Here is a 12763-nt window from a genome sequence, read left to right as displayed (position 1 = left end):
ATCAAACAACGTACAAATTTTTTGTCCCATTACTATTTTTTTAAACAACCACTATTTATTTTTATCCCTCACACCAAACGACCCCTTAATTATCCCAAACATGACTCGTGACTTGTTTCAAAAGTTCATATTATTTCCTTTACTTGCAACAATTGATTTTAATAGTCATTATGTTTCTTACGTTCATGTACTAAATCAGTTATAATTCCATTTTAATTTTGTTACTTTACATACAATTCATTTCATATACTGATTTCATTCATCGTTATCTCATTTTTTTTTTATACAAATACATAGAATTCAAATATTGTGTCAAGCGGTTCACTAGCTCTATTTTCTCTATATTGGAAAATAAATATTAATATTAATAATAAAATTAAAATTAAAAATTATTTCTTGATTTTAAAAAATTGAATGGGCTGCTCCATCTTAATGAGATGCCTCGGATTCAAGCTCAATATATATATAAAAAAAGAAGAAGTAACTTTCACATGCAACAAACATAAAAATTATATTTATACTAGATATAAAATGGCCCGTTAACGGGCCCAATATTTCATCTTAAATTTATTATTTCGAGATTAAATATTATAATGCATATCTCTGTCGCTGACTTACTCTCATATAGTGTTTTCTTGACCGTTCATCATGATTAACTATCTAAAACTCATTTAATCATAACGATATCTTTCCTACCACAAATAATAACCTTTAATTCATAATTCAAATTCAAGGTAGAGCTAAGAGTTAAGTCTTGAGAGTTCTTTCGAATCTTTTTTAGAAAGTCCCTTAGAATCTTTTGAGGAGTCTTCTTTAATTTCTAATAACTTGTTTCAAGACTTGACTAAGTGATTATGAGAATGATGAAAATGTATTCATGAGTCTACATTGTCATCGAGATCCTTCATATCGTGAATCATAACCCTTTAATTCATAATCCATAATTCAAATCCAAGAAAGAGCTAATAATAGAGTTCAAAAAAGTCTTTGAGTCCAATTAGAAATCCTTCGAGATCAACTATTGATTTGGGCTAAGTTTGGATGAAGTAAGTATGAAGATCATAAAAATCATGTACATAAATTCCATATTGTTATTAGACCCTCAAGTCGAGCCGTTCATGCCCATAAATTTGACATGAACTTCATAAGTTGAGTATCTTTAAGAGGATTAGTATCTTCAAGGTATAAATCTTGAGTATTGAGTTCTTAATCATTAAGGATTATATTCCTAATCATGGGGCTACTACATGTTACCACGAAGGTCCTTGAATTGAGAAATTCATGTCTATACACTACAAAAAATTGATTATCAGGAACAAATAATTTCGTCATTTATAAATCATATTTCGTCACTAAAAATCTTGTGCGACGAAAAATAATTCGTCACTAAAAGTATACAAAGACGATTTAATGCTTTGTCGCTGAAAATATTATATTAACTACAAAAAGAAAACTCGTCTCCAAATCCTTAAACAGTTGTGACAAATTTATTTGTCGTAAAAAAACTACGTATATTTTTTTGTAGTTAGTAGTATGTTTTGTCACTAAAAAGGTTATTACTACCGACAAAATTATATTCTCGCTAGTTATTTTACTTCAACCAGTGACAAATCCATTGTCTCTATGCTTAAATGTACTTCATAGTTGAAGAAAATCTTATTTCGCCACTAATGACTATACTTTAATTTCATTTAGTTTATCTATCTATCTATTTTATTATTTTAATGCTTCCTAATTAAAATATTTTTACCGTCATTTTATACATTTTAAATCATATTTTTTTTAGTGCAAAAAGAAAAGGTGTTAATGAAACATAATAAAATAATAAGTACTCTTCTAAAAAAATGGGTCCCACAATTTTAGATAGACACATGGTCATTATAGTTACAATTTTATATTACCCTCGAAAATGAGATTATTTACAACTTTGACATTGGTCGTCCGTCACTTCACTCTTCTATATATATAATGTTATAGCTATACTTTGCATAATTGCGTTACATAACAAAATAAATATGTATATTTTGCTATACATATACAAAAAAAATAGTTGTATAATTCGCTATGCATATACAAAGAAACCAATTGTATAATTTGCTATACATATATAAAAGAAAACAATTGTATACATCAATGATATAATTTGTGTATGTATAAAACAAGAAAGAGAAAAAAACAAAAGAAAATTTGGCAGAGAAATATTTGTATCATATGGTGTATATGACGAAGATATATGTATTTGCATGTGTATATATAATTTTCTCTCGCTTTATACAAACAGAAACACAATTAATCTTTTTCATCTCTGTTTGTATAAGCGAGAGAGGCGAGGGTAACAAGCGAGATCTGAGGGAGAGAAACAGAAATATATGTATATATACAATTTTTTCGTACTTTATACTAACACAAATATATTTTATATATTTGTGTTATACTTATGTTTGAATAAAAATGAGAGAAGAAGGAACAAGCTTCTTCCAATGGAGTCCTATGAATATGAATTACGAATTCGAAATAGGTAGATTCCAATAGTGATATTGGAAGAAAAAAAAAGAGGATAAGTAGTAAAAGTTAGTAGAAGAGTAACCAATAGTTGGAACAAGCTTCTTGGAAATAAGAGATTTGACACTTTGTGACCAAAAAGTCAAAATTGGCTGGTAAGAGAGAGAAGGGGAGCTGACAAGGTGTAGGACGTCATCCCATTTTAGCAACTTTCACCTGCTTCCCATCTGGGTACTTCCGGCAGTGCTTGATTTATTGATTTGGTGATTCTAAACTTCAGTTGATTTCTCACTGATTCACTGAAAAGCTGAGGAACACAGAAGGGCTAAAGAAATTGAAGGGGAAAAAAACCCCAACAAAAAATAACAAGATTTGATGATTCTGTTGTCTTATTTTAGCTTTCTGGCAAAGCTTGAGCCTTTTGCTATAGACCCTTTTCGTTTCTTGAACTGTAAGTGGCTTAGCTTTCTTTAATCTTCAGTTATTATGTAACTTGCTACTGTATTGCTTACTGCTTTTTTTTTTTTTTTCTAAAAGTTGGGTGTGGTTGTTTTGGGCTGGAGGGTTATAAAGTTTGGATTTTGAGGACTTTGTGAGTAAAGGGTTTACTTTTTTTGATTCTGTTGAGGATGGGGAGGGGTGAGGTGTGGATTAGGGAGGAGTTTTTGTTTGGATTTTACTAGATATTAGTTGAGCATGATTCTTGATTCTTAGAATTTCAATTTTTTGGGATTAGTAGTGTCTTAGGATTTGAGAATTAGATGACAATTTTTGGGATTAGTAGTGTCCGGGCCTGCCACCTCCCACCACCAACAGGCACCACGTAATAAGTTTTGAAGATATTCTTCAGCTTAAGACAAATTACTTGATGGAAGATGCATCTATGGCGATGTCTATGTTTGTATGTCTATTGCTGCTGAGGCTACGTATTTAGCCATTTTGTTGCTTATGATAGTTCTTTCCTCAATAAAGAGTTGGAAGTAGTACATGGCTGGTATTTGTTGTTTTTTCTTATATGAACATTCTCATCTGCTTCTTTAATGTTGCTTAGGTTTCAGTACTTTGTTTTCTAGTTGCCGTTATTTGGTGCAAACTGAATAAACTTATTAATTGATCAAGTCTTGTAATGCGAGGTGCCAGAACAATGAGTATTTGAGTCTACATTTACTTTTGTTTGCTTTGCAATGAATATTTTAGTTTCTCTTAACATCTATATGAAGTCCAGTATGATTCAAGTCTCTTGCCAGGCACCTCCCCAACCTAGTCTAACCCCCTTCCCTTCTTCCCTCACTTCACTGGAAAAAAAGGAGAGAAATTTCTGGTTTGCAGCCAATATTTGAGGGGTTGACTTTCAAGCAACCAACTGATTCAGATATTGACCCTAACAACTACTATTTGCTTCAAGAAGCTCACCAGGAAAATGTTACTTGTTAAAGAATGTATGCAAACTAAAACTTAGCATTAGATGGCAGATAAGTGTGCATTTGGAGGCAATTCTTTCTTGAATTAGTTATCGATTTTATAGTTAACATAATAAGCTTGTTGTGGAATGCTATATGGATTAATAGACCTACGCTTTCCAGTATCCAGCTTAGCCATCTTGTTAGCTTATTTTATGTTCCAAGAGATTATGACATTCCATCATGCAGGACTGAGCCCAATTGTGAAGTCAAGAAATCAAATAACTAGGGAAGGTCTCGATTTGTTGAGAATGAGGTTTAATAAATATTAGTAGTAGGGTTTATATTGATTCAACAACTGTATTGCTTTTTAGTGAGTGAACTGAAATTACCGGTGTGCTTTGAATATAACTGTTACAAATGTTTATTCAGTTCGATTGGAAAATAGAAATTCAGTTTAATCTGGCTTTAGGTTGTTCAACAGCCTTGCATAACCCTATGAATGGGTGTGACATGGGTACAGTTTCTTTAAGGTTCCTCCATATACTAAAAAATAGCTAAAAAAATCCACACACTTACAGGATACTTACAAGTTACACCCGTAATGAATATGTACCTTTTCCAAATATATGTGACCTAAAGAGACACCACAATCTGTGTACAACAGGTACCTGTGAATAAATCACGCCTGCAGATCTCAAGTATTGTAGTTCACACTTTGGCAATACTGTTGTGACATTGAGGGAGATGATAGAATATTCATGTGTTCATCACCTTGGAGAGTTGTCTGAAGACAAGGCTTTTGTGCTTTGATACTGTTACTCAAATATCTTTTACCAACTTGATATCTGCAAGTCGATATTTATTGACAGCTGCAAGTTGATATTTATTTGACATCTGCTTCTCCCTTGGTGATTTACAGAAGATACTACATCTGATCTGTGTTCCAATTTCAATTGATTATCCACAAAGTTGGCTATAGTCCACGATGGCTGATATCAGTCCTAGTACATCAACAGATGCTGATACTGAAGATAAGAACAGGGTAAGTCAGTTACCTCTCAAATCCATATCTAGTCATTATTTGATTTTATGTTTTGAACTATGTCTAGTCTTGATTTCAATTTGTCCAAATTTTGATTGATTATGATGACTTTGTAATTTGAATTTGTTTCTCCTTAAAACCTGGTTTGTCAATTAGACCTTTTTCATTTTCCTATATAAAGGAGAATATAAACATGTTTATGATCTTTTACTCTGTAATAAGTAAAAGAGTGATATGTCTGTAATGTGGAGAGAGAGAAGAAGGCACAATGTGTGGAATGTTACTAGTTACTCCTCTAGCACTAATTTGTGTCATTTGGAAAGAGAGAAATAAAATAGGAGAGCTTTTGAAAGGGTGGAATGGACTTTGCACAATTGAGTAGTCTCCGGTCCCTCATTTTCTTTTGTTGCACCCATGTATTTTCTATTTGTATAGTGTACTGTATGTCCTTTTGAGATAACTATTTTTGTTGGTCTCTCCTCTTTGGTGTATCTCTTGTGTACGACCAAGTTGGCCTTGTTATTATCAACGAAAACCTTACTTTACTAAAAAACAAAAGAAGGAGGCATGTCTGTAGAACATTTAAAATGAAACTGGCATTGACATATAATCTATGTTTTTAGTAATAAATGAAAAATGAACCAACTCCTTGCGATACTATCCCAGCAAAAGTTTCTTGTCCATTTCTGCTTCTACATACAGGGTGGAGCCAATAGTTGAGGATAAAAGTAGGCTAATGATGGGTCAATGGAGGAAAGACATGAAACCTTATGCCTCCATTATCTATTCAACCAAACTAACGGTTCATGATGATCCTTCTGCATTGTTATTGAATGTTGAACTTGACAATGCAGTAAAAGATGATTGATGGAGTTATTGAAATAGAGGAATGAACTTTGAGGGTGGAAAGTGTGGGGGGAGGGAAGGACGAAGTGTCTTATTTAACAGGAGGGACAACGAGGAGATATATGTACCAATAATAAAAGAATAAAGAGAGGACATCAATTCAAAAGAATCTACAACATACTCAGTGTAATCCGACAATTGTGGTGCAAGGAGGGTGGTGTGTACTGTGTACGTAGACCTTACTTCTACCTTGTGAAGGTAGAGAGGTTGTTTTTGATAGATCCTCGGCTCATGTAAAGGGTTACAAAACACGGTTTTCACATTAGGTAGGTACACTAGTAAGGATTATTAAGAACGAACACCTTACTGACTAGGTTTGTCTGACTAAGCTACATCTTGTGTATTGTTTATACACGTGGATAGAACATCTTGAAACTGTTCTTCCTGCTTACCAAGCAGCATCTGTTACTAAGCATCTCAAGAAAAAAGAAAAAAACATGACTTTAATCTAATACTAAGACGTTGTTTTGATCGGTTCACCTAATTCCTAGATATTTGATAAGAACAAGAAATAGAAAACATGCCTGATTAAAGAAGACCATTAAGTAATTCATCCAGACTTTCCTGAATCTTGTTGTGTAACTTTTATTCTTGAAGCTAATCTGTATGAAAAGTTAATGAAAGTGATATTTGATCTCTGTTGGTGCAGTTCCTAAATCAACAACTGTGTGCCGTAGCTTCTGATGGAAGTGACAGACCGAAAGATCAAAAGGTATCACATTTATCATCACATACCGAATGATGGAATATGAGAAAAAGAAATGTTTATATGATCTTGAGCTCTTTTTGCGCAGACACTCCGTAGACTTGCTCAAAATCGTGAAGCTGCTCGAAAAAGCCGTCTAAGGAAAAAGGTGAGTCCTCTTTCTATGGCACTATTTGCAGTTTCATGTGATATACACTCTATTCATTTTACTTGAGATTAATATGGAAATGTAATTAACAGTCCTAGGGTAGTGGTCATCCAAAATCTGGCTGACTAGATCTTCCCATTTAAATTTTATCTGGTGGGTTTCGAAGTACAGTATATCATAATACTAATCAAGATGAAAAAAGAAGGTTTAATGTCGGAATATATTAGTTCTGAAACTAGTCGACCAAAAATAAATGAAGGAATTGATCTGTGTATTGTAACTTTTGTCATATTGCCCTCGCGATAAATGCTTGTAACAGTCAATTTAAAAGCGAAGAATTCTGATTCAGCTGTTTCTCCCTCTACAAGTATCACATAATGAGCTAAAGTGTCACACTTCCATTGTGTGTATCAAACTTCATAGATGGGTGAAAATACTATATATCTATATCTATATCTATATCTATATCTATATCTATCTATCTATCTATATATATATATATATATATATATATATCGGTATCAATACTACATCAATGTGCACCGATTATAATGACATTATCTCCCTATATTGTTTTCTTGTTGGTCCAGGCATATGTTCAACAGTTGGAGAGCAGCAGGATGAAGCTGACACAACTAGAACAGGAGCTTCAACGAGCTCGGCAACAGGTTTGTTCAGTAAATCCTGTGTCCTTATCTGTTTCTTTAATTTCTTTGATCACTTAAATATCTAGCACCTCTGTAGATATTAGCTCACAATCTCTCTGATCAGTCTTTTGAGACAATGTTTTTCTTTCCCCAAAGGGAATATTTATTTCAGGTTCAGGAGATCAATCGCAGTCGATGAGTGGAAATGGTATGCTCATCTTGTGCATTCAGACTTTTATCATTACAAGTTTTTCACTTCTTTAATATTGGATAATCTAGTATGACTGATTTTTCAAAAATATGAACAAAACATTATGGCTGAGTAACAATGTGCTATCACCAAGTACAAGTAGATTAATGGTGGAATTGATGAACCTTGTAAATGATTGTAGATTCACTTTCTGTTCTATATCCTTTCTGATGTGTTACTTATTAGATACTCTATAGATTTGCATTTTAATGGTGGGCTTCCTTACTTCTTCTTTTCGTTGTTTGATTCCATTGTTTTATATTACCACTTGATGCTGTAATTGAAAAATATATCGATAAAAGTACTATTTCTCCTAAAGACTTTCAGATTCATTAGTTGTCTTCATTTATCGTAATTGTCGAAGCTATATATGCCAATATGTTTCATCATGCCAAGGAAGTTATTGCCTGAAGGGATGGGACATGTACACATTTCATGAAAAAGAAAGGGGGAGTTTAACTTTGATAAAGAATGGAGAAGAATCAGAACAGAAAAAGGGGAAGAATTTTATTTTGGAGGTTATTGCTTTCTTTTTCTTTTACCTTTTCTGGAAAACTCAAATGCATTCATTAATATTTACCAAGATGGTGCAGGAAGTATGTACTGATAGGGTGTCTGCTTTACACTTTTATCCATCAAGATAGCCCATTTATCTGTTCATAAATTAAATGCTCTTCTTGCACCTGAAGTACAAGAAAAACAATCACTTCTATCTTATTTTTATCATTCTCCACTATAATGAAAGAGTCTCATACTTCTTTCGATCCAAAAAATCCAGAAAAGGCACAAAAGTGTAGTTCTTCAGTCTGCACTTCAGCTCGACCGTATTAACTCATATGCTCCTGGGATCACTCATGAGATGCTAAGCAAGGAGCATTATAAGGCTCCATAGCTGTGATATGAAACTAGATCCACTAAGAGGCGATTTATATCCTCTCTGTGCCTCTTGCTTATGCTGCACCTTTGTATATTTTCATGGAGGAGAAGCTTAAACCATAGAAAGAAGCTTTTAGATTAGTCATCCATAATTGTTGTTCTGTGAGGTAGTAAATCATCAGCTTTTTGGGGGTCTTTATATAATATGAAATGCCCTTGAATTCAGAATAATTGATTTTGTAAAGCTTGGATATAAAATTCCATTAAAGTAAGTAATGCAACTTCTGGTCCTTCTAGGAGCTTTGGCATTTGATGTAGAATATGCCCGATGGTTGGAAGAGCAGAACCGACGAATTAATGAGTTAAGGGGAGCTGTTAATTCTCATGCTGGTGATGCTGAACTTCGCATAATAGTCGATGGAATATTGGCACACTATGATGACATATTCAGGATAAAGGGGGATGCGGCGAAGGCTGACGTTTTTCACATATTGTCGGGCATGTGGAAAACTCCTGCAGAAAGATGCTTCTTGTGGCTTGGTGGATTCCGTTCATCTGAACTCCTCAAGGTGAGAGATTTGTCTTCCCACAAGTAAATGTGCAGCTTGGTGAATAGCTTTCTCCACCCTCCCTTTGGCTAAAAAATAACCAAGATAATATAAAAAAATAAAAGCTCATATACTTGTGAATGGAGGTTCTTTTTTCATTTTACCATTGGAAGGAACTGTAGAGAAAAATATCAATTTCTGACCCAAGTTCTCTTTTTTTTAAAAAAAAAAGGGAAAAGGGTCAAAAATACCCTTGAACTATCAGAAATAGCTCAAATATACCCTTGAAGTATATTTCGGCTCAAATATACCCTTATTTGTCGAACTATTGGGTCAAAAATACCCTTCTCATTAACAGAATCGGTTAAACGTCACTTAAATGCCATGTGGATGTCACATGGCATGCCACATGAGCCAATAGAGTTCCACTCATGCCACGTAGACTAATAAACTTATCCCTAATTTCCCTCAATTTTCTCCGTTTTCAGTAGAATTTAGAAACATTTCACTGAAAAACATAGAACCCGTATTCCTCATTTCTCCATTACCTTAGAACGATTTCACAAAATACATAAGTTCTAAGGGAAGGGTATTTGAGGGGAAGGGTATTTTTGAGCCGAAATATAGTTCAAGGGTATATGTGAGCTATTTCGAATAGTTCAAGGGTATTTTTGACCCTTTTCCATTTTTTTAAAGATAATTTTGGACCTAATTTACTGCTGCATCTTGATAAACTACCTGTGTATACTTCCCTGGCTAGAAGCTCTCAGTAAGGATGTTCTTTGAGGTGCACTACACTGATTTCAGTATGCTCCGCCTCCCATCTGCTGTACCTATGGTGGTGGTTCTGTGCAAAGATTATCTCTGTTGTCCCTATGGTCTCGCTTTAGTTACTCTACCTCTACTCTTACCTTCTTCCGTCCTGGTTTTTCTAATTATGTTCAGCATCTAAAACCTCCTTATTCTCTCTCTCTGTCTCCCCCCTTTATATGGAAGTCTTTTGGCATATTCCTTCACTATGAAACATATAGCGAGCTTCTGATCTTAGTTATGGCCACCTTCTTGATGAATAACATCTGCTTACGTCTCTAGTGGGAAGTTCTTGGTGAAGATCTTCTTTTGGTATGCAATGCTCTTATTTCAACATGCTTGCAACTCCTATTTATCGTCTTTGTATTGCTGTTCTTGTCGTTAAAATAAACAGCTCTTAATGTTTCCATTTCTCCGATGGTCTTGCTTTAGTTAGATCTCTCCATCCGCTCCTTTCTTCCCCTTTACAAAACTAGGTACATTCTAATATCCATTGGACATTTCCTTCCTTTCTTTTTTCTCTTTTCTTTTCAAGGGCTAAAGGCGATGAGAAGAGATTGTTGACTACATTTTTCCTGCAAGTTCTTAAATTTCTTGCCACTTGATTGCAGCTGCTCATTAATCAGTTGGAGCCTTTAACCGAACAACAATTATTGGCGATCAACAACTTACAACAGTCATCCCAACAGGCTGAGGATGCTTTATCCCAGGGAATGGAGGCATTGCAGCAGTCTTTGGCTGAGACTCTCGCAGGGTCTCTTGGACCTTCAGGTTCCTCTGGGAATGTTGCAAATTATATGGGTCAAATGGCCATGGCAATGGGGAAGCTTGGAACTCTTGAGGGTTTCATACGGCAGGTACTTAATCAAGCCTCCACATCTGTGTCTATTGCTTTGAAGTTATATACTTGCTTTGTCCGAAGTGCGTCCTAAAGCCTGCAGATTCATCATTGACATGTCAAACTTGTGCATCTTTTTGTTGGTTAGCCTTTCCATAGTTGTCTCCTTGAAAAAGAAAATGAGAGATGCATTCGGAGAAGGAAAAGGGAGAAGTAATAAATTCCAAGTCTCTTTGTTAGATTCTCATAGTCCAATTTAATCTAAACAAACTTGTTTACTGCGCCATAGTGTTATTATCATCAACACCCTTTTGAAGTACAAGCAATGAGAGGCCAGGGGAGGGAAAGGGAAGGAAAACCAAAGTTCCTGCTTAGAATTGAACTCATGCTTACTCTAGGGAAAGTGAAGCTAAGAACGGCTAATTCTTATTTACTGCACAAGATAACATCTTTGAACAACTTTAGGCCCCAGTCAAACAAAAAGTGTCCATTTCACCTCACAGTACTCCTAGCCAACTGATGACATATTCTCCTGTCTACTAGAATGACTAACTACGTGCAGTTGCATATTTGCTGCTGAATGCTGGCTGAGAACATTTTAAGTTTTACCACTCTTCATAGTGGCTCTGTGAATTCAATTTTTTTAGTCATTTGAAAGTTTCAGAGAGCCTTAAGCAGAGGAGAACCTATAAGGTGCTTATTCCCTTGTTAATTTAAGAAATAAGCCTGCTGTGAAATATTTGATTGATTCTGACGTCCGTATATCTGGGATTTGGCGTTAATAGTTGCATTTAAGATCTATCTTGGGGATTCTCTTTTCCAAGCCTTAGGTTTGTGTATTTTGTTTGGAAGACGGAGGGGGAGGAGGAGGCGTTTTATGGGTCTACTACTCATTGCTTTTAGGCTGACTCCTATTTAGTGATGATAATTTACATAAATTTGCTTTGGAACATATTGGGAATCAGTAGCAAATCCATCCATGAATTCACGGGTTCTGTAGAACCCATGCTTCAGAGTCGGTACCATACATATATGGGTACGCGTGTGTGAGAATCTCACATTTCAATACTTAACTTTCTCAAATCACAATCCGCCACAGCTAGAAATGTGTAACCACATTTTGTACATGTTTGAAGTTTTTTTCGTCTTTTTTCCACGTAAATAGGCTGACCTGTAAATTAAAATGTCCTTTCAGGCTGATAACCTTCGGCAACAAACATTGCAGCAAATGCATCGCATATTGACAACTCGCCAATCAGCTCGTGCTCTTCTTGCTATCACTGATTATTTCTCTAGGCTTCGAGCACTGAGCTCTCTCTGGCTTGCTCGTCCCCGGGAATAACATCCGCTTTCTTCTAATACACTACTCTAAAGACCCTTGGTAACATTTGTAAATGAGAAACCTCTTTGTTGGAAAGCTGAGCTGCTGAGTTTTAATGGATACATATATTTATATAATGGTATTTGTAACATTGTTTCATATTTAACTAAGATAGTGTGTGATCAGTGAATTGTTGTTGTATTTTAGTATATCTAATGGTTCCAGTTAGGTTAATGGAAATGAACCTTCACTTATAATACCTTCAATTTTTGCATTGTTATTTACTACTATTTTTTTTTTCATTGTATCGTTTGAGATTGAGGTGCAGTCGTTATAAAATCTCTGTCTACCTTGCATTGTTATTTAGCTACTATTTTTTTTCATTCTATCGTTTGAGATTCAGGTGTAGTCGTTATAAAATCTCTGTCTATACATGTATTGTATGCCCTTTTTTTTGGCCCTTGGTGTGTATCGTATACATACCTCTAGTTTTCTATCGCGTATACAGAGATTTAATACATATAGTTGTATACCTTCCAAGACTAGATGAGTAAAGCCCGTGCTTAAGATTAAGATGAGTGAAATTTCATACTAATATCCAACTTAAGTAGTTTTGAAGTACATTCAAATGTAAAAAATATGACTTTAAGAAGGTTAAATAGTAGACAAATAATGAATATTGAACAACTATAAAGCAAATATAATCGTCATGTGGTTAATTCTAAAGTTACATATAGTTCTAAGGGTATCTTCAATTCTATCCTCT

General features: G+C 34.6%; 1 protein-coding gene across 2 annotated transcripts; it reads left to right on the top strand.

Annotated features, from left to right (window-relative positions):
• The first annotated feature begins 2453 nt into the window (after positions 1-2453).
• Positions 2454-12359, top strand: TGA5 (transcription factor TGA5). 2 transcript variants are annotated; one of them, NM_001374508.1, is given in 9 exon segments: positions 2454-2953; positions 4825-4947; positions 6503-6565; positions 6648-6707; positions 7298-7375; positions 7511-7562; positions 8778-9049; positions 10450-10695; positions 11872-12359. In NM_001374508.1, coding segments are annotated over 8 exon segments (975 nt in total). In that variant the 5' UTR covers positions 2454-2953; positions 4825-4890; the 3' UTR covers positions 12019-12359.
• The last annotated feature ends 404 nt before the right edge of the window (positions 12360-12763 follow it).

Source organism: Solanum lycopersicum, chromosome 11 (genome assembly GCF_036512215.1).
Source record: "Solanum lycopersicum chromosome 11, SLM_r2.1".
Taxonomy (NCBI): domain Eukaryota; kingdom Viridiplantae; phylum Streptophyta; class Magnoliopsida; order Solanales; family Solanaceae; genus Solanum; species Solanum lycopersicum.
The sequence above is the reverse complement of the archived record's forward strand: the minus strand, read 5'-3'. Positions and strand labels throughout refer to the sequence as shown.